The sequence below is a fragment of the Mastigoproctus giganteus genome, chromosome 9 (genome assembly GCF_048544385.1).
Source record: "Mastigoproctus giganteus isolate SK-2022 chromosome 9, ASM4854438v1, whole genome shotgun sequence".
Classification (NCBI taxonomy): domain Eukaryota; kingdom Metazoa; phylum Arthropoda; class Arachnida; order Uropygi; family Thelyphonidae; genus Mastigoproctus; species Mastigoproctus giganteus.
Genome location: NC_143583.1, coordinates 111,447,820 through 111,473,344, shown reverse-complemented (window position 1 = coordinate 111,473,344; position 25,525 = coordinate 111,447,820). Strand labels below are relative to the sequence as shown.

General features: G+C 38.5%; 1 protein-coding gene across 1 annotated transcript in view; it reads left to right on the top strand.

Moving 5' to 3' along the window:
• Window positions 1-25,525, top strand: part of LOC150080643 (uncharacterized) — a 131,013-nt gene that overhangs the window by 78,529 nt on the left and 26,959 nt on the right. Inside the window, exons 10-13 of the mRNA XM_090381258.1 lie at window positions 8,836-8,991; window positions 12,453-12,711; window positions 15,679-16,151; window positions 24,440-24,811. Of these exons, the coding sequence (XP_090237384.1) occupies window positions 8,836-8,991; window positions 12,453-12,711; window positions 15,679-16,151; window positions 24,440-24,811 (1,260 nt within the window). The remainder of the gene's footprint in view (window positions 1-8,835; window positions 8,992-12,452; window positions 12,712-15,678; window positions 16,152-24,439; window positions 24,812-25,525) is intronic.

Here is a 25,525-nt window from a genome sequence, read left to right as displayed (position 1 = left end):
TGTACAGGTCTTCGGAAAACTTTGAGAAGGCTATATATTCCTGCCTTCCGTCGAGGTGTTGTTCTCTATCTCTGGGCAAGAACGTGATCCGGGTAATGAGTGACAGCGGAGGTTATCATAAAGCTGGCATTCATGCATAAGGTGGTGCCAGCTCTCCAACTCTCCACAGCAGCAGGTTGGGTCGTCTGTAACGCCCAGGGCTGTGAACTGCTTCAGTATAAAAGTCACTCAAATTTATTTTTTTGTCTGTGTTTAGATTTTACAATACATTACCATCGTGTGCCATACCCATGGCAACTGTAGCAAGCATCCATCTGAGCGAAAATGTAGAATTGTGGAAACATCAATAGTTCAGGCTGCCTATTCGGAAGAGATGGTATAGATTGGTTTCATCCAGGATGGAGAACACTTTAATATTTTTGTGCTTTTATTAAACTTTTTTCATCTAATATTTAAATATTTCTTCTGTGTGGAGTTTATTAGCGGATCATTGTGGGCTCTCTTATTATGATCACACATCCATCTTCTTTCATAAGAGAAACATCCTCCCAACTTAATGGACATTCTGTTTTCTAGAGCTTCCATTTACTTTCTTGCATAAGAGAGCAAGTTCGAAAATGGAACTTATGAATTTATCTAAGTCTGTTCGTTCGTTAATTTTCTTTCTATTCCCCTTTTCAGCTTTCATTTTGTCCGCTTTAAGCTGTATTGCCGATCCAATTAGTTATGTTGCATCCAATTACTGCCTCTCCCATTTGGGAGTTTCACTCCCAAATGAGAGAGGTAATTGGATCCAGTAATTGGATCGGCAATTCATTAGCACCTTTTATACGTATATTATTCCTGCTATCTTTGTCCGTTTACTCCAGTTAGTAATCCTCTCCACCGCACTCTGATTTTTCCAACAAGCTTTCTCTTTAATGTAATCCCATTGTCTTTTTCTCGGCTTCTTATTTTAATTATATTCCTTCTATACATTTTACGAGTCTCCTGACCCTTCTTTATACCTGACCATCTTTCAATCATGAAATTAACCTTTCCTTTTTTTTAACCCTTTCCTGTCTTGCATCTAATTCTCCCCCCCCCCCTTTTAGTTCGTGTTTGATTCCTTAGGTAATTGATTCAGTGCCATACTTTACAGATGTATCCTATTCAGCTCAGTAGAACGTATCAATAAAGACTGCTCATAAATTACTGTCAACATTCTCGAAGAAGCGATAGGACAAAAGAACAATCCTAACCTGTTTCAATGAGGATGGAATGCATGGAGGACCAAGTAGAGATTTCTTCTTTCCTACTGTAAGTAGGTCACTTGTAATTATTAGCACAATCTCCTCTATCATTCAAGAGTTCGTACCTCTTAGTAAAAATTACAGGAATAGATTCCCTCATTGGATCACGACAGACATAATTGCGATTATACGAGCCAAAGAACAGTGCAGAAAACACTTTAGGACGACACATGATGAAGCATATATGGCACTGTTCAAGGAACTCAGAAGTAACGTTAAAAGGACGATCAGAAAACAATACGCTCTTTATATTCAATCAATTCAACACAGTTTCACAGTAAATGGAGACCTGAAGCCATTCTGGAACATGCTAAAGAATTCTAATAACTGCTCAACAGGAACCAGGATCATTGATTCCGATGGCAAGCCTATAACCTGTGACAAAACTAAAGCAGATCTTTTTGCGACCTTTTTCTCCTCCTTTTCAGAGAAAACAGCAGCTACTGCTGCTTCAGCTTATCAATTTCAAGTCATTAAGGATGATACACTGAATAATCTCTCGGTGGACACAGACGATATCATTCAAGCGCTTCGGAGACTAACAAAAGATTTTTCTGCAGGCCCAGATAACATTCCACTTATCTTGTGGAAGAAATGCTTTCCACAACTGAAATATATAATATTGCATATATTCAATCTTTCCGTTAAGTCTGGTATCTACCCCACTCACTTTAAAACTGTTAATGTTATTCCTATCCCAAAGAGAAGTGCAAACCACTCACTAGAGAATTACCGTCCCATCTGCCTTATGAACTCGCTGGCAAAAATTCTGGACACTGTCATTCACCACCGATTAATGGAATATTTTCATCACTTTATCTGCGACTGCCAACATGGCTTCACCAGGGGCCAATCAACTACCACTAATCTTCTCACTATCTGGCAACAGGTTCTAGACACCGTCGATCGTGGAGGACAGGTTGATGTGATCTACACAGACCTTACTAAGGCTTTCGACAGTGTCCCGCATAATCAACTTGCTCAAAAACTAAGACACTATGGAATACTTGACCCTTTACTATCCTGGTTGATGAGCTATATTTCATATCGAAAACATAGGGTGATCATCGGACAGGAAGTCTCAAGAGAATTTTTTCCATCGAGAGGAGTACCTCAGGGATCATCTCTTGGGCCTCTTTTATTCACCATCTTTATCAACGATCTACCGCAATTTGTTGAGAGAGGTGGTATCAAGACACTAATGTTTGCCGATGATGTGAAACTATATTCACGTATCAGCAGTCAAGATGATGCAGTTAACCTTCAGGCTGCTCTCAACTCTTTTGCTGATTGGGTTGCTTTGAATGGTTTGGAGGTTAATACTAGGAAATGCAGCTCTATTTCCTTTGCAGCTTCGAGGAAAACTAAGACTTTAGTTAATGAATAATACATCAAGGAGATGCCGATTTTCAGAGTTGACGAAGTTAAAGATCTGGGAGTTACTTTTACCGCTACATGTGGGTTTGATAAACATGTTAGGAATATATTAAACCAAGCGAAAAAACAAATTGGTTTCATTAAACGGCAGACGTACAGATTTCAAGATCCTCAGTTCTCTGTGCTCCTATTTAAGACAACTATACTCCCTATAGTGGAGTTTGCTTCTCCTATATGGAACCCACACTATGCATACTTGATACAGCAAATAGAATCGCTCCAGATGAAATTTATCCACTATCTTTCCAGACGTAACCCCATGTTTTACCACAGAATCTTCTACGGGAATCTCTGTTCCTACTTCAAGCTTCAATCTCTGGAAACTCGGCGAACTGTTCTTGATTTAAAACTGTTGTACCACATCTTCGCTGGTTCAACCTACCTGCCGGATCTTCTATGCCATATTGACCTTCACGCTCCAGCCGTGGCTACTAGACAGAAGACTACATTCCACATCGGTAATTCTAGATTAGAGATATCCAGGAACTCCTTCTTCAAAAGAACATTGGCACTCATGAACAAGTTTGACTTGGATATGGCTGTGAACAAGAAACAATTTCACAGAACTATTTGGAGTAGGTTGACCGATTGACGGATGAGTTCTGGGCTAAAGATGTCCTCATTATTCGTGTGTGTGTGATGATGTCTCCTGCAGCAAACTACTTTCTGCGAGTTTACATAGCGCTGGACTTGACGTCATGAATATCTTTTTTATTTTTGTGAATTGGACTTTTCCAGTTTGAATTAACTTTCATTGTACAAAGTATATTATGTTTTGTACAACCTTTGCTCTGTTATACACTTTAACTGGGCTAATGCCTGTTGTGTATATTATATGTTAAAAATAAATAAATAAATAAATAATTGAGCCGTTATACCCCAACCCACCTTGCGACATCTGTTTTCTATGACTGCAAATTTAACGTATTCTATTGTTGGCTTGCCCGTTTTTTGGGAGGGAAAAGTTTCCAGCCATTGCTCTGGCAATCGTTGTAGACCTTCGTGAGGACTTAGTGAGACGGAAAAAGCAAGCTAAGATGGAGACGAACAGTATACGAGGTGTGGCAATAAAGTTCCCGGACTGTTGCGGTCATGTTCGATGAGTTTGAAAATAAACGGAAGTGTTATGTTGTATCAAATTTCCAACAGTTGATGGTACAGAGATTGTCCATTAGGCTGACAAGTTGCAAGTAACAACCAGTTTCGTTAGTAACCTTAATGTTCCGTGTCACTATTTTGCAATTGAGCAACGAACGAATATCAAAATGTGCTTTAAACTGGGAAAATATGCATCAGAAACGTATGAACGTTAAAAACTGTATTTTGGCGAAACGTTAAGTTGTGTGTTTGAATGGTACAAGTGGTTCAAACACGGACGTGAGGATGTTTGCGATGACCCAAGAAGTGGGCGTCCGTCAACCTATCGAAATGAGGACAGAGTTACAAAATTTCGGGAAATTGTCAGAGAGTGGATGGTGCTTCTACGTGTTACAGGTGCTTCAAAGACTACTATAGCGCATTTCCCAAGTGAGGTCTTCGGAAAATGGGTTCTTGTTGCACGACAATGCTCCCACTCATTCCGCACTTGCTGCGAAGATATTTATGACGAAACATCGCATTGTACAGATCAATCATTCATCCTTCTCTCCCGATTTAGCACTAGCGGACTTCTTCCTCGTTCCCAAGTTGAAAACTGCCCTCAAAGGAAAGCGGTTTCAGGATGTTGAGGACATAAAGAAAAATGCAATGAACTGAACATCATCTCTTTGGACACCTTCGTTGACTCTTTTCAGAAACTTTTAGAAATGGGGGCGAGAAGTGCATTCAGTCGGGTAGTGATTAATTTGAAAAATAAAACCATTTTGAGCGCTTTCACTTTGTGTTCTTTTTATTGCACCAATAAAAATCAATGAACAGAGTATAGGGAGGGAATCCACATACAAGTATTTAGGAGTCATACTAGATGAGAAACTAAACTTTGTAGAGCACGCAAAATATCTAAGAAATAAAACCCAACAATTAACAGGAAAATTATTGAGAATTGCCCGGAAAAAGTGGAACGTAAAATCATCTACACTGGCAATGTATTACAAATGTCTATTCCTACCCATTATATGCTACGGAGCAGGTGCTTGGGCACCCAGCATTAAACACTGCCTAGTAAAAAAATACTTAATGCAGGCACAGAGAATTTTCCTGCTGGCCTCCTCCAGAGCATGTAGAACCATCTCTACATCAGCACTCCAGATAATATGTGGTAAAATACCAATAACATATGAAATTATACAGGTATATCTAAAATACTATAGAAGACAAGGAACCCCACATTCCCTAGGAGAATATACAACAGATCCAAATGAGACAGATAAGGAAGAAAAAAGAAGATTAAGAGAAATGTTCATTACAGACTGGCAAAGAGAATGGAGAGAAGACACCAAAGGGAGAACAACATACCAATTCATCCCCCTGGCACAGGAAATAAATAAAAACAATAAACCCTGGTTGAGCCCAGATTTATATACTACCTTCCTCCTGTCGGGTCATGGAAGCATAAATGCAAGACTGCATGCTCTGGGGCTGGCTGATTCCCCCAACTGCAGATGCGGGTCACTGGAAACCGTACAACATATAATGCTCGAATGCATAAACTACACAGACCTGAGACAACCATTCCAGCTTGTGACAGAAGTGTATCACACTGAGGATTTCCCCAAAGTGCTGGAATCACCAGATAACTTTCAAGCATTAGTAAACTTTGCAACAAGTGCATTCAAAAGAAGAAGAACCCTCCTCGGTATGCCGGAGTAAAGCAAGAGGCAACACACAAGCCCATACCTAAAATTGGGAGAGAGGACACAGCATGGATGGAGACTAACCTACGGAAAGGGACTGATATATATTCTCAGTACCCATGCTAAAAATACCACAATAAAAAGGAATACATGCTGACTGCAGCACTGTCATTTCAGATAGTCATAACAATGGACATAAACTGTACATGTACCATAATAAACAGTACCAGGAACAAAAGACCAGTCAACCCCAACATGGCAAAAGTCTAAGACACAACAAGTGAGTAAGGGAAATGCAGAGTATACCCTATGCCACAGAAATATGACAATAACAAGAAGTAATGATTGCAACATGGAAAACAACAAAAATAAATTCAAGGGCATGGTACTGAACTACATCCTCAGTGCCCATGTTTCAGACAACACGGTGCACTTACCACACAAGTAGTTTAGCGCCATTAAGAAAATACATGTTGACTACAATAGTACCTTCTTAGGGAACCTCAACAGTGGTCATAAACCTTATATGTAAACTCTCAATGACCAGATCCCAGACATCACAGTATGCATACCTTGCAAACAATATGAGCCATAAGAAGAAGATGAAGAAGGAGAGGAAGAGAAAGCGAAGTGAGCAGAAGAAGGAAGAAAGAGAAAAAGGAAAGAAAGAGGAGGAAAATCACCGATGAACGTGGCCAAACAACTGCACATGTGCCAGCACACTACGGCAAAACAATGGGTGTTGGGTCACACAAGATTATGCCCAAGAGGAAGGAAGAGAAGAGAAAGAAGATGGAACATGGAAGAGTGGGGAAAAGGAAGTAAAGAAGAAATGGACAATGCCGTATCCTGATAGAACAATACCGTCCAGACTCCAGCCTTCCCACTCTTGGACAGGATTAATGACCACAGACCTGTCATCCCAGAGAACCATAGAAATGGTCATAACCTACGGAAGAACCATAAACTACCAGAGCAATGCTCACCAACACCAGGTAAATCTGTCAGTGCCTGAACTTAAGGAACACCTAGAGTGTATAGGTAATGGTGAAGAATAATCCCAGATCACAGTAGTATTGCACGAACAAATGTAATGCCTATGACATTGAAAACAACAAAAATAAAACCAAGGGGCAAGATACAGACCTACATCCCCAGTGTCCAAGTTCCAGGCATTACAGCACTCTCACCTACAAGAGGTTATGTGCCAATGAGAACAAAGCATGTTGATGTTACCTACAATCCTAACATCTCAGAGAACCATAACAATGGTCATAAACTTTGTATGTACCATAAATCACAAGTGCCAGGCTTAACAAGACCAGATGAATCTGCCAGTGCCTGAGCCAAAGGAATATCTAGAGTGTATAGGAAATGGTACACACAAGGACATATCCAGGAGGAAAGAAAAGAGAGGAAAGAAGGAGAAAAGAGGGAAGAAGGGAAGAAAGAAGAAGAAGGAAAATGGAAGAGAGGGGAAAAAGAAAGACAAGAAGAAATGGACACTACCATGCCAGATTGCGTACCAATATGAACTGATCACATCATTCCCACTCTTGGTCAGGATTGAGCCCTGCAAGAGATGGAATAGTACATCCCTCCCACTCTTGGCCAGGACTGAGCCCTGTGAGAGATGGGGTATAGGGATATCGAAAAGTAAATGATAGTCCTTATATTATTATAGTTTAATTTATTTTATTTTATTTATTTTATTTTAATATATTTTACTTTATTTTATTTATTTTAATTATCTTATTTTATTTTACTTTACTTTATTTTAATTGTTTTATTTATTTTATTTTACGTTACTTTATTTTAATTGTTTTATTTACTTTATTTTATTTTATTTTATATCTAAGGGGAAATAAAAAACCAAAAAAGTGTGCCCTGGTAATTCTGCGGGGACCTTCCCTGATGCATTACCCGGCCACACAGGATTAACTTGATGGGACATCAGACGTCCAAAAACTTAACCACAGGACCGGAGCAGTCCGTGTCCTCTTAAGATAAAGTAGATCCTGGCTGCCTCCATGTGGCTAGGGATGGGAGTGAGGGGCTGTGACACAAACCTGCCACAGCCCCCTACTGCTAAATGCCAGGTGCCGGCTAACACACAACGCAAACACAACACTAATGCACACCTAATTACATATTTCATCTATCAGATGCATTTTTTTTTTTTTTTTTTTCTCCTTCTCAAAATTCAAAAAACTTAAAAAATTTAAAGAAATTTTTTTTTTTTTTTTTTTTTATTATTTTATTTTATTTTATTTTTTATTTATTTATTTTTTTTTTGTGTGTTAAATATATACGTAAAATTTTGATGCTCTTTTTTTTTTTTTTTTTTTTAGGGGAAACCCTGGAAGCCGCTAATAACTTACAAATACACTTTCTGTATACATGTCGCGAATGGATATATATGTGAGAATGTATATAAATTGTATATAAATCTTGTATCATGTATATATAAATGGATGTATATAAATCTTGAGAATGTATATAGAATTGTGTGTATAAATAAATGTAAAAAAAGTCCGGGAGCTTTATAGCCACACCTCGTATGTGAGAGCGAAGTTTAGGAGTCGACCAACAGCATTATGAAATAAAGTATATTCTCCAGAGGTAGGAACCGTCAAGGGTCTTGAAAAGTTTTTTAAGTAACTCAACTAGTCGATGTTAAAGTAATTAAAGATGCTAACCACCGCCAATATAACAGGTTCACCATTTGAAAAGATCTTTGTTGTTCAACGCCGTGAGTGGAAGAAACTAACTCTTAATTCTTTTCTTCAATAGGGCTGAAGTTAGCCGATCCCACGGAGAGATTAGAGTTTTACCCTGTGAGTTATTTCGGAATTTTCAGCCCCCCACACGAAAATTGGCTCTTTAATATAGGAACCGGCACGTTTCTAATAAAAGACTCATAGAGCAACTAAAAACTGTCTACTGAAAATACAATGGGGGAAACATTATCAGGGTGGAACCAGCATTGTAGGAACCCTCAGTAACTGAGCCACAGTTCCATTAGTTTGCTAGCTGCAGGAGTGGAAGGGTGGGAACTAGTGGAAAGCGTAGGATAGGAACGAAAAAACAATATCTCATTCGGACGGAATTTTAATGGAAATTTTGTTTAGGTAAGATGGGAAAGGGATATTTATAATCCTGTTTAAAAATTAAATAAATATATTTGTTTTAAATACATTTGAAATAACTATGGACAATATCTGGAAATGGTAAAATAATAGTAAGCATTAACAGTTGTCGAACAGCATATTAAGGTTCTTAAAAACGAATGTCCATTTTGTTTCAAATTTCAGATTCCAAGTTTGACAGCGCAGAAGAACATTATCAGATAATGTCGCCATCTTGTCTTGCTTTGCAGTGGCGACATCAGCACAATGTAAGTGACCTTTATAAAACAGTAAAGAGCTGTAATCATCCCGGAAGATATATCTGCGAGAAGACAGCGTTAGGTGAGAAGCTACTTATTAAATAATGCTTATTAAATCCATAATTTTAACAATAAAATGAGTTTTCAATACATATTCTTCAAAATAGAGCTGACCTTAGAAAAGTTGTAGTTGTAAGGTTTTAGGAGCTCGGCAACTAAGACCATATTGTTCCTTATACACTGTCTGTAAATTGCATGTATTCTGTTGTCGATTTTCTGTTTGCTAGACGAAAAATCCGAGTTTCCGGGAGAAAAAACCTGACACCGACTAACCTAGCCACGTTGCGAAAAGGCCCATAAAAATTCCTTGTGTCATAGATGGCACCCGAAGTGGTCTTTTCCACCCAGTGTGGCAAAGACGGTTATTCTACCAACTGTGACACCCATGAGGGCCTTAGAAAAGCGCTTTGTAGCGAGCCTAATTATGTACAATTGAATTCATGCAGATAGTAGCACATCAGTTAACATTTCCTGAGAGCCAACGTTAGTTTCTCTTTTGTTTGATATTATTGTAGGCGCATCAGCAACTTAGGTCATTGCATTGTATACAAACATGCTTGTAAACTATGGGTGTGTTCTGCGGTCGAAAAACCTTAGTTTCCGCGAGAAAACCATGCAAACCTCCCCTGAGACCGACTAACTCAGCCACATTATGAAAAAGACTCATAAAAATTCCTCCCTTCATTGACGGGATTCTAATTCAGGCCGTTTCCACCAGAATGGGGAGGACAGTGATTATAAAAACTGCGCTACCCACGAGGATTCTCTTTTGTTTACCATAAATATGCATAATAAGTGAGTTATTGCTTCCAAAGTAACTTTCTGTACTTAATTTTTTTTGGGTTAAAAACGTTTTGCAATATTGTTTTTTATTTAAATTTCCGCAACACTTTAGAGCAAACCAGAACGGAAATGAATAAGTTTTCATAAATATGCAAAAGAAGATTAATTCGTTTCTTAACAGTAATAAATTAAAAATGATGAAAAAAGCTTGCTGGTGGATATTTATGGATATTTTCATTACTGTAATTAATTAATTAATGTCATAATAGTATTAAGATAGAAAGGTGAAGAATCTATTCAGCAGAGGTGTTTTTTTTTTTTTTTTTTTTCCAACGAAAATCGTTTGATAATATCATCTTGCCATCCTCTTAGCTAGAGGAACATTATCTCCAACTGGGAAATCAACAAAATACCAACAGCAGACAAGGAATCTGACCTAGGCAATTTTGGAATCCTTTGATGTATAGGACTCTTGGGAAGGATGCATTCCTCTTTTCACACGGTAAGAGGAAATTGCTTATGTTAATGGATTTCCATTAAATTTCTGATGAAATAACATCTCGGGGGAGATTTGATCGAAACTGTATAAAATCTTCTACGGCTGGCCTGATAGATGAAAGGCCCTTGAGGAACTTGTTATCCAGGATCATAAAAATTAATTATTATTATGTCCGTAAACCTAATTGATTTTTATGATAGTTTTAAGTCTTGGTAGTTTAATGAATCAGTAGCATTTTGAAGGTGCATTTCTTGTTGACATTAGATTTAGATTTTTGAAGAATATAGTGAAATCTGTGGGGAATACATAAGTAGGAATTTCCAGAAAACAGGAAGGATGAATGGACACGAAGGAGAACTGCGTAGTTTAATGGAGTAAAACAGCAAAGCATGCATATCAGCGGTGACACGTGGGGTAGAACTGTGGAGAAACGAGATATAGGAACATTGTCTACTCTAATGTCTTCATCTCGAATTGAAGCGAGTGTTAACATAACACTGTATAATTTGTCTTCTTATTTATAATAATTTAAACATGGACAAATGTAGGACAGTGCCCATCAAACCATAAGCCATCGTCCGGCATGGTCTCAATAAGGAGTGGTCTGTCGATTCATCCTTCTTTTGCCTACCTCGGTTAATTGCACAATGCTAGATTGTTTCGGGTAGGTCTGGAGTCTCGTGGAGAGTAACCAAAAAGAATAATGTCATCTTCAGAAAATGTTTTCGTATGCGACTAATCGTGGATGACGGAGAGACCGCAGTTTGGTATATGAAAAAACTATAAAGTGATAACAGACAGGGATACAAGGTGTCTATAATTATTCACCTGAGTATGAAGCTCGATTAAAATTTTGTTGTAATGGGTATTGTAAAACGGTTTGCTGCACTGAATAAAGCAACTGAAAGGATTTCTTATCACACAACCGCACTTCAGTAAGCCTCCACGTGGGCCCCTTTGGAACCGTGCAGAATAAGGTAGCCGATTTCATTCCAAGTGTTTTGAAGTATCTCTTGACAAATGTAAATCACTGCATGTTCAATCCGGTCTTTTAACTCTGTTAAAAGACCAGATTGAACAGGCAGTAAAATGAGTTTAACACTCATTTTAGCTTTAAAAGAGGGGATTGATCTTGTTAACTTTTTTTTGCATACACCTTATCCTTTACGTAGGCCATACAAAAAAAAAAAAAAAAACCATAGGTGTGATATCCGGGGAACGAGGAGGTCATGGAATGGGACCATCTCGGGCGCTCCATATTAGGAAATTTTTTATTGAGGAAATCAGTCACATGCAAGTTCCAGTGCGGTGGTGCCCCATCTTGCTGACAGAATACATGCGGCTGCATATCTTTCCACATACAGCTCGAGCATATTTAGGTAACATGAGGAGTTTACAGTGTTTCGTGGGAAAAAATAGCCCAATCACCTGGCTGAAGGACAATACGCACCATACGTCTATCTACTATGGGACTATCACGCTCGTGTTCACGAACTGAGTGGGGATTTTCAGATCTTCATATGCGACAATTGTGTCGTAACTTTACCAGAGAGGTGGAATGTCGCTTGACCACTAAAAACGACATTTGCCAAAAAGTACTCATCTTCGTCTATATTGAGAAAGTGAACGGCGAATTTCTCTTGTTGTGGTTTGTTGTGAGACTTAATTTCCTGGATGATTTTCATTTCTTAAACATAAAGTTTAAATCTCTTGAAAACCACCCTGAGCACTGTTGCTCACGGTATTTGCAGCTGCAAGCTTGCCCGATGGATAGATTTTATAGGACTTTGGGTAAACTAAATTTTCGTAACTTTATCTGTAGGTACACTGGTCCTTTCTGGTGCAGGACATTGACGGTTTCTTGAAACCGTCACTGTCCTGCACCAGAAAGGACCAGTGTACCAGGTGAATAATCAGGTGAATAATTTATAGACACCCTGTAAGTTATACAGGGTGTTCTATAAATGTGGAATTAATGAACTGTATTGATGAAAGCTAAATGTAAAATCTTGTGAGGAAAGGAGTGAATAAAGTTTAAAATAAACCATCTCGTTCCTTTCTTCTGAAGAGAAAATACCTTAAGTATCATGGAAGCAATAATAAGTTAAATTTAGCTCATACATTTAATGTAATAATCTAAGTCTTGTAGTTATATGATTTTTTGTAGAAGAGCTAGTTAGTGTTTCAGTCTCTTTATACAGTTCTCCCTGAAAACTTGAACAGAACCATAGTGGAAACGGCTGGAACTTTGGTGTCAGTGAATTATCCCTCCCATTACATCAACAATCTGCACTACACAGTGAGGATTCAGGCTCCATCATCTTCTAAAATAATCATCAACTTTCGCCATCTCGATCTGGAGTGGCAAGAACAGTGTCTATATGATTACCTTCTGATCCAGAGTAGCCAAGAAGATGTCGGCACAAGGCTATGTGGAGAACACGAGCGAGGACTAGACAGGTAAGTGGCACTAAAATGTACAAAATATGTATATACAGTATTAACAAGTAGACTGATGTAAGAGGTGTACTGCCTTTAATACAACTATATAATTATTATGTCTTGTTATGTAAAAAATCTATACAATTCTTGCAATGTACTATCAAGTACAGTAAACTCTGTAAAATCCGGCACTTTACAATAAAAAAAATCAATATTTTACAGTCCGGAATTGTTAAGAAAGCAATCCGATACTCTTATTAACTATCGCATTTGTTGGTAAGAGTCCAAGTAAAAACGAGTGATATTTCTTTCTTTATATTTGCAGGAATATCTTGTCCTTAAATCTGCTTTTTGCAGCCAGGTGAATAATGCAATGGTCTTAATTCTCACAGCAGAAAAAACTAGCCTTTGCAACGAATTGCCTGATATTGCACTACTTTTAAACAGAAGACTTCGCCAAAAAGTTTAATTGGTCGTATTTTTGAAAAGATTGACTACTATGAGAGCATGTTTTAGGATTATCATCATCATCCATTTTCAATCCACTACAGGATGAAGGCCTCTCCACCAACTTTCCAGTTCCTTCTGTTTTGAGCACTGGCCATCCACATACTAACCACAAACTCATGAATTTCATTTATCCATCTCCGCCTTTGACTTCCAGGTTTTCTTCTAGCTCCTCTTGGGTACCATTCTGTTATTTTCTTAGTCCATCTGTCATCATGTCTTCGAGCTATGTGTCCTGCCCAACACCATTTTAGTTCTTTAGTTTTGATAAGAATGTCCTTTACTTCAGTTTTCTGCCTAATCCATGTGTTTCTCTTCTTATCTAACAGTCTGAGTCCCAGTATAATTCGTTCCATTCTTCGCTGTGTAGTTCTCAGCTTCTCCTCCATTCTTTTGGTGAGTGCCCAAGTTTCACTTCCATAAGTCATGGTGGGGAGTATACATTGGTTCATTATTTTACGTTTCAGACAAACTGGGATATTGCTCTTCAGTATGTGACTATATTTCCTGAATGCTATCCATCCAAAATTTATTCTTCTCTTGACTTCCAGCCATTTATCATTATTACAGCTAATAACTTGTCCCAGATAAGTATATGACTCCACCTTTTCAATTACTGCTCCTTCAATCATTATTTCCCTTTCCGTGGCATACTTGTTCATCATTACTTTTGTTTTATCCATATTCATCTTTAGTCCAAAATCCTTACTAACTGTGCATAACTGATTAAGATTTTCCTCTAATTCTTTGGGATCGTGGCTTATGACCACAATGTCATCTGCAAATCGTAAATGGTTTAGGTACTGTCCGTTCACATTGACTCCTTTCTGCGACCAGTCTAATCTTCTGTAAGCTTCCTCAAGGGCAGCAGTAAACAGCTTTAAGATTAACTGGCCCCTAATTATACAGGGTGATTCACTACCAGTGCGACAAACTTGCAGGAGGTGTAGGGGACACAAAGACGAATCAGAATCACATAGCATTGCAGGGTCCGAAATGCCTTCGTCATGCGGTAGAGGACGTTGAACGGGAGGTCGCGTGAACAGCGATCCCGCTGGAAGTCAGCATTTGCGAACCGTTTCTGTTGAAGAAACCAAGTAGCAAAAGTCCTCCGGAGTGGATAATCTGCAGGCTCCAATGATTGGACGCGTTGCAGATGGTATGAACTGATTTCGTTTGTTGACAGTATCCTCCATACAGTGGATTGGGAAATACCCAATCGTTGGCCTATCGCTCGAGTACTCGTACTCGGATTGCCTTCTGCGAGACGTAGGACATTCTCCTCATTGTCTGGCGTCCTTGTCGTTCGCTCTCGATTCATGGTACCTCTCGTAAAACAACCAGTCCCACGTAACCTTCTGTGCACACGTGCGAAAATTTTATGATGAGGAGCACGCCTGTGCGGGAAACGTTCCTGGTACAAGCGCAGAGCGGCGCGCCCGTTACAGTCCGCAGCTCCATACGCGAGGTGCATGTCGGCCAGTTCAACGTTTGAATATTCGTCCATCCTACTGCCTCGGGACCTGTTCGCAAATGCTGACTTCCAGTGGGATCGCTGTTCACGCGACCTCTCGTTCAACGTCCTCTACCGCATGACGAAGGCATTTCGGACCCTGCACTGCTATGTGATTCCGATTCGTCTTTGTGCCCCCTGCACCTCCTGCAAGTTTATCGCACTGGTAGTGAATCACTCTGTATAGCAGGTGTTCTCCAGCTGCAATAAGCAGACAAAACAGTTGTAAAGAAGTTGTTCATTGCCATGCTGTATATGAAAATATTTTTCGTATACAGCATGGCAGTGATATACTGAATTTTCAAAGTTGTAATTCAGCTTAAAGCTGTCTATTGAAAGTAATGCAATTCCAAGGCAACTCGTTACAAAGTCAAGTTTGTTCCGTGTGAGAGTTGAGACCATTGAATTATCCACGCAGTTTAAATCCTGCTTCCCGCAAAAATAGATGAAAGGACAAGATGGTAATTATAAATGTTGCAGATGTAAATAAGTTCATTGTAAATTTGTTTAATGTTATTGAAATATGCCATTTTTCCCTCCTAAATAAACCTCCAAACCAGTAGACATGCATCTCTAAAATTTGGCTCCTCTCATTCTTCGAGGGTGCTGGATTTTAAAGAGTTAACTGTATTTCCAAAGTTGGAAATAGAGTAATGGATTAAGCAATGGAACTTAAGTTCTGGATTATTTCTGGTCTTTTACAAGTAATAAATATATTGAGCAATTTCATGTCTCTTGAAGCAGGCGAATAAACCATAAGTTTAAGAAATATATTAATTCTTTCGACTAATAACAACACCCTCGACGTAATGTGTTGAAAGCATTTATGATGAAATATGCTTTTTGTACATTAATAGTAACGTTGTATTCTACTTCATTTGTTTTTACATGATATTAATTAACATTGTTTAATCCCACCGTTTCGTGAATCTTCGAAGTTTTCTTACTGTGATTTTCACTTGCAGGCTGAACTTTGTGTCTGAAAGAAACGAAGCCTTTCTTACCTTCCACTCTGATTTTTCCATCTCTGCTTCTGGATTCATGGCAGCCTGGGAAGCTGTGGACATATCCACCTGTATTGACCAAGAAATTATTGTCACCCAGAAAGGTTACACATCCAGTATTCGATACCCTCTGATGTATCTGTCTGGTCTTGATTGCAAGACTCGACTGATTGTTCCCCTACGGTCAAAAGTACTTCTTACGTTTATTGACTTCGACGTGGGTGCTCGTGGAGTGAAAGGAGACTGCATAGATGACTACTTGGAAATCATACTGGAGAACCGAGGAGAGAAGAAAACCAAACTCTGCGGAAATCCTGAGGAAGTGGCTCATGGAATGAATGTTTTGTCTTACGATGAAGATATGATGCTCGTATTTCGTTCTCAGCAGGGACACCAAAAGAACCACAGAGGATTCAATGCAACCTTCCAAACTTGTAAGTATCTTTGAGTGCGTAGGTTTGTGTGCGCATGTTAAGAAGAATACTATTGCTATAAAATAAACTAAGTATTTTGATAATAAATTTGACCTAATAACTGAAGTACGGATATTTTCCAACCAGAAGAATGTGGCTTTAAGTGATTTTTGAAAATCTGAGGGATTTTTGAAAATCTGAGAATAATTGAATAACGCATAAATAAATATTATTACTTACACGCTGTCAGAATGAATACCCTTTGAGTAATCTCGCATCTGAATAACCTTATTTCTGCAAGCTGCCACTTTTTGAAGCATGTTTGGAACTCTTCTTTCAAAACAGCTCGTTCTCGTCCTGTTTTCAAAATATCCCTCCAGTTGTGAAGCTTTTTCCTTTAAAATGCCAGCTTTCAGTTTAGAAAACGAAAAATCACTAGAGGCCAAATTAGTGGAAATAGAGAAGGTGTGCCACCTCTTCGTAAAAACGCAGCATCCCTCTACAGATGTTAAATTAAAAACTATGCAGTATGGGGACGCACATTATTACGATGGAGTCAGGTATATCAATTTTAATTAATGAGCAGTAGAATATGCTGATGCAGTTTAGAAACACGCTAATTTTCTCAAAAGACGGTTATCACGAATATATCATATGCAAGCGATTATTACATCATTTATTCCGCGCGAGCAGCACGGTGGTTATAATCACCGGCCTTCCCACACGGCATGGAAAAGATTCGAGTTCGAATCCTGTCGCAAGAAACTTTTACGGGCGAGCTTTTTTCGAACTGTGGCTGAGTTAATCGATCTCAGGCGTTGATAGCAAGGTTCCCCGTCCAAAAACTCTGGTTTTTCATCCAGAAAAACGGGCAGTCCGACAGAGAACACATAATTTATAGCTTTATGGAGAGAAGAGGTCGTTTTCGGGTGGTCCTAATATAACAGTTTTTTTTTTTTTAATTATGTCATTGATAGTTCTTCAGGCTGCTACATTTTTAACATCTGTAATAATAGGTGTTGAAAACGTTGCTGTTGAAAAAGGTGTCGCTATCTAAGCAAGTAATCAAGCTGTTCGTTCATGTTTAACCTATGCAAACATCAGCATGTTGTTACACGACCTAATGCTGCATCATTAAATGCTATTTTCGCCATATATTTTGTGTTTATCCCAAGCTGTTTCAGTGCATCCGTTTCAGAATTTCCTGACTGACCTCGTATATAAAGTAAAAATCTTTAAAAAAAGCAATAAGAAAATGTAATCCGAGAAGATAAAGAAATGTAGAATGCATTTCATTCGGTCTCCGTTTCTTTCTAATTCATTCTGTCCTGATAATTCTAATCCCGTGACTTCTGCATCATATTAGATACGGCAGTACTTTTCACACGTTCTTCTTCCATTCAAACTCTCACACACACACACATGCGTGCCTGCATTTGAATGGAAGGATACATCTGAAAACTGCACTGGCTTCACCTTACCCTTATTTCATGGCTTAGCAGAAGCCAATATGTCAGCAAAATTTTAAAATACATGAAGCCGTAAAAGGCCCTACGCTTGCAAGAAATGGCGAGACCAGTATCTAAGAATGAGACCGAATGTAGTATAAAGTGTTCTTTAACTATCGAGGGAATATCTTCTCTATGCTTGCTCATTGTATGGCTGCACGAATAGTTTCCTGTTTTTAGTGTCGTTACTAGTTCGTACAAAAATATCCTCACGCCTAAACGAACAGTGAACTTCCTTACTTAGATGAACTGTGCAGAAAACGTATAGTTGAAAAATGTAGATTGCATTTGTGGGGATTCGAACTCCACTAGATGTAGGAGGCTGTACAACAGAAATGCCAAACCTCTGCCTGGCGTTAGCGGATTAAAGGGTGATAAGCAAGAACCGGCTTCGTCACACTTATGTTGGGAGAGTAGCAACGTACTGCAACACCAATTCAAAGAGAAAACAACGATTTTAGAAAAGATATTAGAAACCACACGATAATCTACTTATCAAAGATACTTTTTTGCGCAACTGCATAAGCTGCAAATCAGCTGGTAAGCACGAAAGCAAGCAAAGTCGCAATCAACAAACCATATCAGTAGTTGGCCTTTGATCTTTGAACAGAATCCTTCGTGAGTTATTACCACTACCTATCTGTTTATTCACCATAGGTTCATGCCTTCTACGGACTGTGGACTAGGTATACAAATACTTGGTTATTTACAGGATACAATTTTATATAAAGTCTGGAGATCTTCAAATTATTAATGAAATTGAATACATTGAAATAGAAATATATAAGAATTGGTATTAGTTCTTTAGAAATTCAATTTACTGTTTGAATGTTATTACAATGTGATTCAAATGTTATTACGATTCATAATAACATTTGAATCGCAATTTGAATCATAAATAATTTACATAGATAGAAATTTAGAGGTTTTACATAGAAATTCATATTTACATTATAATATTACGTTATATTATTTACATACTATAATCTAATCTGCTGATTTAAATTAAGCTCAGGCTTAATTTAAATTCTAATTCGATAATTCTGACAATTTGATCCAGAATTCGAAATCTGTAGCTTTTTCTTTGAACGTATTTGGATCAATGCATAAGGTGTTGAAACGTTGATTGATATTGCCTGGGAATATTCCTTTTAAGGAGTCCAAGTGGGTAAATATCAACATGCGTGGGAGATGCTGATTTTGCTGTTTCTTTTTTCTTATTTTTTGGAATCCACGTATGGGGCAGTAGTCCGGTGAGTTAGCAGATTAGCGAGCGTGGAAGGGTTTTTACAGAGAACATTCAGGAAGTCCTCCTAAATTGACTAGGAGCGATGGTGAATGGGCTTCCTCCCAAAAGTTTAACCACACCAGAGTTCAATATTCTATCTTTGGAAATTTGTTATGATGAAAGGTAGGTGTGGAAGTCCACATTTTGGAGAATTCCACAACTCTCGAGGTATTGATCGATCAGCTTAATACTGTGGTAGCCTACGAGTTCTTGATGGATGGCACAGAATTCAGTAAGTCTTCTTTATCTTTATGAAACGTAGTCTGCAAGTTGGGGCTTCGTCCCACACTAGCCTCAGGTCTGCGTGTGATAAAACTTTCCGAATTCTCTCACCGTCAACAACTTGGATGTCATTCTTTTAACTCCTTCGTTTTTGTCATGTGGAGTGACTTGATATTGTTTAGTTAGAGTCAAACTAGCTGTAGGTAGTCAATTAATTGTCGAATCTATACAGGGTGTTTTAGTTAAACGTTTCAGAACTTCTAAGAGGGGTAGGGTACATCCTGACAACTGGAAATCATATAGCAATGTGGGGTCGGAAATGCTTTCCTGAAGCGGTATTGTGCACAGAAGTCGTCGTGCGATGTCGTGCAGCACAGATTCGATTTTCGGTCAATGTATGGGCCGGTATTATGGGAGATCACCTCATCGGACCTTACCTGTTACCGTGTCGTCTAACCGGACCTATATACTTGATCTTTCTGCAGCAAGTATTGCCACAACTTTTGAGAGATGAACAGATTTCTGCATCGACGCAACAGACAATGTGGTTCCAACACGATGGAGCCCCTGCCCATTATAGCGGAGATGTTCGTAACTACCTGGATGTCACATTTGGTCAACAGTGGATCGGACGTGGTGGTCCCGTGCGTTGGCCTGCTCGGTCACCCGACCTATCATGTCTTGATTTTTATTTCTGGGGTCATATGAAATCGCTAGTTTATGACACCCTGTTGACAATGCTGAGGAGCTGGTTGCAAGAATCGCAGTAGCTGCCGAAGAAATTCGAAATTCGCCTGGAGTATTCCAGAATGTTCGGATGTCCATGCGTCGGAGATGTGAGGCGTGCATTGTAGCCCGTGGAAGAAACTTCGAACACTTACTTTAATCTATGTACCTTTTGCTTCTTTTCATGTATTATTAAAACGATTTCTCACTTACGGTCTCTTTTCTTTATGGTGCTTCTGTGTACAACACCGCTTCAGGAAAGCATTTCCGACCCCACATTGCTATATGATTTCGAGTTGTCAGGATGTACCCTACCCCTCTTAGAAGTTCTGAAACGTTTAACTGAAACACCCTGTATACAGGTTTCATTATTAATTCATTGAATCTGTTTATGGTTAATGAATAGTAATAAAAAAGTTTCTTTTCATCTTATTACAGCGTCCTGTAATAAGATGAAAAGAAACGTTACTTACATGTGCGCCCTTATCCGTGTAATATTTCACTATTGGTAAGGGCAACTGAAAGCATCTATTACCCTTCTTTTCAAGCGGTCCTCATATTTCTCTTGGCACACCAAGCCTCTTTACAAATTCGCGCACTACTGCTTCCGTCGGCATCTTACACCTCTTGCTCCTTCACTGGGAAAGTAACATCCCGAGAAACGATATTATCTGTTGATTTATGATCTCACTGGGCTGCACAGCCAAAAGTCTTGTTTCTAACCGCATTAGCACAAAGTGCTTTTCTTCACAACTAGTTCATGTGCCGATATTCTCGCAATGCTTTGGTTGCATTATTCTCTTTTCGATAAATGAGTTTCACAAGAGTAACAAACCTATCCTTAAGCACAATCTTTTCTTCTCCAACCACTTTCCAGAATAGTTACTAATGATGTTATGGAGCGTAACTTGCTTTTAGCATGCTTCTGTTGCCTCGAGTAAATCTATGTTATAAGCAAAGAGAATGCGTTGGATTAATTTACACTATAATATCTGGAAGCACTTATCAGGACACAGATAAAGTCAAATATTTATTTGCGCACAATTTATTTTAACCAAATTTATTATTCCCAAAACCTGCATGGAGTACAGGAAAATACTTTCCAGCGTCTGCACAGTGGGCCGAGTCGTGGTTTGAATGCAGGGGTTCTCTTTCTTCAGATACGTCCATCCAGGTCTTATATTTCATCTTCCATCCAGGTCTTTCTTCATGTTAATACGAAACTTGAGCGTGGTTATTCCAATTTCTTTCAATTACATTCGATTTTTGGTACATAAGTTCTCAGTACTGAACGACGATAAGCATAAATAGCTTGTTAGTTGATTTCTGCAAATATTTTCCAAATAAAGGTAGACGGGATGGTAAGGCTATTTTCCCTACAGCTCTTTTCATTTGAAGAAACTCGACAGGAGGAAGGGAATATTAGCGACATAACACAATCGGATTATTTATTATACAAACTGTAAAGACACGGAACAAAAATGAGAATCTATTGGATGATTGTTTTCTACTTCAGCATGTTCGGGAGGCAAGTAGAGGGAGTAATACTCTTGATCTGATTATCAGTAGTGATTTTTCTTGCATTAAGAATCTGCAGATAAATAAGCCACTAGGTGGCAGTAATCACAGTGTGCTGAAGTGGGATTTACTCAAAGAGGTAACTACCATTAGGGGTAAAGGGAAGGGTTATTGCTTTCGTAAAGGCGACTACAATGGTCTGAGACAGTATTTAAATTCTATACAGTGGGACCAACTGATGATGTTACCAACAGCAAATTCAAAATGGGAAGCATTCAAAGAACTTATCTTGGAAGCTACTAGTCTTTACATACCAACTAAGAAATATTGTTCAAGGTTTAGGCCTAAATGGATGTCAGATGAACTAATGAGACATGTGGCAGAGAAGAAAAATGCATGGGATACATATAAATTAATGGGTGACATGGAAGCTATGATAGATATAAGCTGGTCTGTAAGCAAGTCACAAAGGAGATTAGGCAGGCAAAGGCAGATTATGAGAAATCCTTGGCAAAGGATGCAAAGAAAAAAAAAAAAAACAAAGAGTTCTTTACTTATGTAAACTCTAGAAGGAAGGCGATGAATCAGATTGGTCCACTGGATATTGATGGTTCAACTGTTGATGATCCTGCTCAGGTGGCTAACAAACTAAATGAGTATTTTGCATCTACATTCACCCATGGGGAGTTATTCAGGGAAGGGAATGCCAGAGGTGAGTTAAACTCTGGCAGTGAGCTGGATGATTTTGTAATAACTGAGAGCAAAGTGGAGGAGAAATTGTTGAAGATAAACATAAAAAAGGCACCCAGGGTGGATGGAATCTATCCAGTTATATTAAAGGAGGCAGCAAACGAAGTAAACAAACCCTTAGCCATGATTATGAAAGCTTCTTTAGACTCAGGGGAGGTATCCATGGACTGGAGATATGCAACTGTGACCCCAATTCACAAAGGAGGATCAAATGGCAACACAAGTAATTATAGACCTGTTAGTTTAAGTTCTGTTCCAGGAAAATTAATGGAGGCACTGGTTAAAGAAGCACGGCAGGATCATCTAGACGAGACTTCAGTTATAGCTCGGACACAGCATGGTTTTGTTAAGGGAAAGTCGTGCCTGACCAATCAATTTGATTGGATACTATGATGTGGTCACAAAGGAACTGGATGCAGGGAATAACTTTGATATCATATATTTGGATCTTAGAAAGGCCTTTGATACTGTTACATATTGGAAGACTGCTGCACAAATTGGAGCAGTGTGGCATTGGAGGCAAATTGCTGCTATGGATAAAGGGATGGTTGAGTGGGAGAAGACAGTGTGGTAATCAATGGACACTGCTCATCGTGGACTAATGTTATTAGTGGAGTCCCTCAGGGTTCAGTATTGGGTCCATTGTTGTTTTCTGTATTTATAAATGATATTGATGATGGCATATCAAGCTTAATATCCAAGTTTGCAGGCGATACGAAGGTTGCCAAGTTGTTAAGGACACTAATGACAGTACGCTGCTGCAACAGGATCTAGAAAAGTTGAGCAGATGGGCTGAGAGGTGGCAAATGAAGTTTAACATTGAGAAATGTAAAATACTACATATGGGAAGCAGCAACCCCAGAGTGACGTATCGACTCTGTGGTACTACACTGACAGTGGTAGAGAACGAAAAGGACTTGGAGGTAATTGTGCAGGCAGATATGAAGTTTTCTGAGCAGTGCAGACGGTCTGGTCTGCAAGAGTAGCTCATAGTGTCAATGATATACAGGAATTTTCCTAGTAGGGATAAGGAGGTGATTATCCCCTTATATAAGGCAATATACAGGTCTGGAGGCCTCATTTTAAGAAGGATCTAGAGCTGTTGGAACGAGTACAGAGAAGAGCAACAAGATTAGTGAATGGAACAAAGGGTTGCTCTTACGAAGAAAGGCTTAAATTTTGCAAATTACAGTGTCTGGAAACTAGGCACCTGCGAGGTGATCTGATTGAGGTGTATAAAGCCTTGAATGGTTTGAGCATTCTCAATGCTGATCGAATTCTTCCTCTTGCTCAGAATCATCATTTGAGAGGGCATAAATTCAAATTGAGAAAAGTGAGATGTGGGATAGATGTGCGGAAGTTTGGCTTTCGCCAGCGGGTGGTTGGTTGGTGGAACAGACTTCCATCTTTTGTTGTGGAAGTTGAGTTTATAACCTAAATAAATTTAAAGCTAAGCTGGACAGGTACTTGGAACGAACGAACGGGGGAGTGAAATGGAAGCGTGTTTTTTTTTTTTTTTTTTTGGCTGATGCTGCATAAGCTTGCTTTCTTGCATCGTATGCCTATGCTAATGCTATATAATAAAGAATATATATAAAAACCCTAATTAATAATGTTTTGAAACATCTACCATTATCGTGTCCGTTGTATTGCTACGCAAAACATGTAGCAATTCTCTGTATAAAGGAGTAAAAAGAGGTTAAATAAGTCGATTAAAATATTTGATGTCAATACAGGAAATTGTTTTTTCGCCTTTGGCGACAAAACAAACAAACAGTGATTGAAATCAGTTTATTCGGGTGATTCTCTCCCTCCCTCCGTGCTGAGGTTTTTGTGAGTGATTAGAATGCCTATGTGCATTGCTACAACACTGTCTAAGATTCAGATCACTTAAACGTCTTCAAATATATATATATGCATAGTGTTTTGCTAACCCAATTAAATCTGATTGGTTGCAGAATAGAAACCAAGTGTAACCAGTCAATGCAACTCGGGCGGTACATCTAGCAACCACTTAATTTTTGCAATAAATAAAATAAATCAAAATAAAATGTCCACGAAATTATTACAGTAAACTTGCTTTAAACTAATTTATGGTATTGAAATCAGTTTGAAGTTACATTATTAATCAAGAACGCCACCTAATGGTAAAAGAACAACACTACCATACTTCAGCTAGCAGATTTTCTCATTAATAGAAAATTAGAGCAATCTTGAGTAACCAACTCTGGACGTATCCAGTAGTATTGTTTCGAATACTTCATGTGGTACTTAATGTTTTCTCAATATTCCTGCAGGGGAAGGCACTTCTCTTCTGTCCACTCTACTGCTACCTGAAAGTGCAAGCGGTGTAATCACCAGCGTCGATTATCCTAATGTACCACCAGAGGGAATTAGTTACACACACCGAATTGTAGCACCTGTAGGACATAGAGTGGGCGTGAAGATCCCTGGTTCTCTTGAGGGGACGGCAGATAATTGCTCCTATGGAAACTTGGCGGTAGAAGACAAGTACATTGGTGTCGAGCTTTGGCATTCTTGCAGTGGACATTCAAATTCTGGAGACTCTTCAGTTTGGTCGACTTTGAACATCCTCTACATTCGTTCCTGGACGCTTCATCACGCAAATATGTCGCCAACTTATCGAATTCCATATGTGGTCGTGAAAGGTAAGAAACAACTCTAATTTATTTAGAATTAAATCGCTGTTAATTTATTCATCTGTTTGAACTGTGGAAGAGCAATATAGATTATCATCCTGCAAGTTGTCATCAATTTGTCAGACTCCTCTTAAAAGGAGAAACTGGCTTGGTGAGTTTTCATTTTAAAAAGAAATTGCAAACTCTTAAATGCCATACTGAAACTGTTTGAAGTTTTGTATCTGGAATGGCAGTTGAAGAAATATCGTATTGTACTAGTTCCCAAATTTGCTTTTCCAACCTCTGTAAATGATTTTAGGCCATTTTCATTACATCACCCTTTGTTCAAAATGCTCGAAAAAATTTATTAGAGATATTGATTCTTCATTGTGTTTCTTCTCAACTTATTTCCTACATTATGGATTACTCTCATCTCAACCATCTCATATCTTTCGTATTTGACTTGGTTAATCATAAAAATTGTAATGGGAAGTTGTCTGTGGATTATAAAACATCAATAAGATTAAATATCAATAAATACCATGTAGTATTTATTAATATTTCAATCTGAAATATCAATAAATACTACATTAAGTCTATTTATATTTGTATATGTTTTTGTTATTGGAAAATTTATTTGTATTACTGACTTTTTTTATTTACAAACAGCAGAAAACTTTTATCCGATAGGTTTGAATCTTTTCTTTTCTGTCTATCTTTTTTTTTTATCATTTGCAGTTTTCT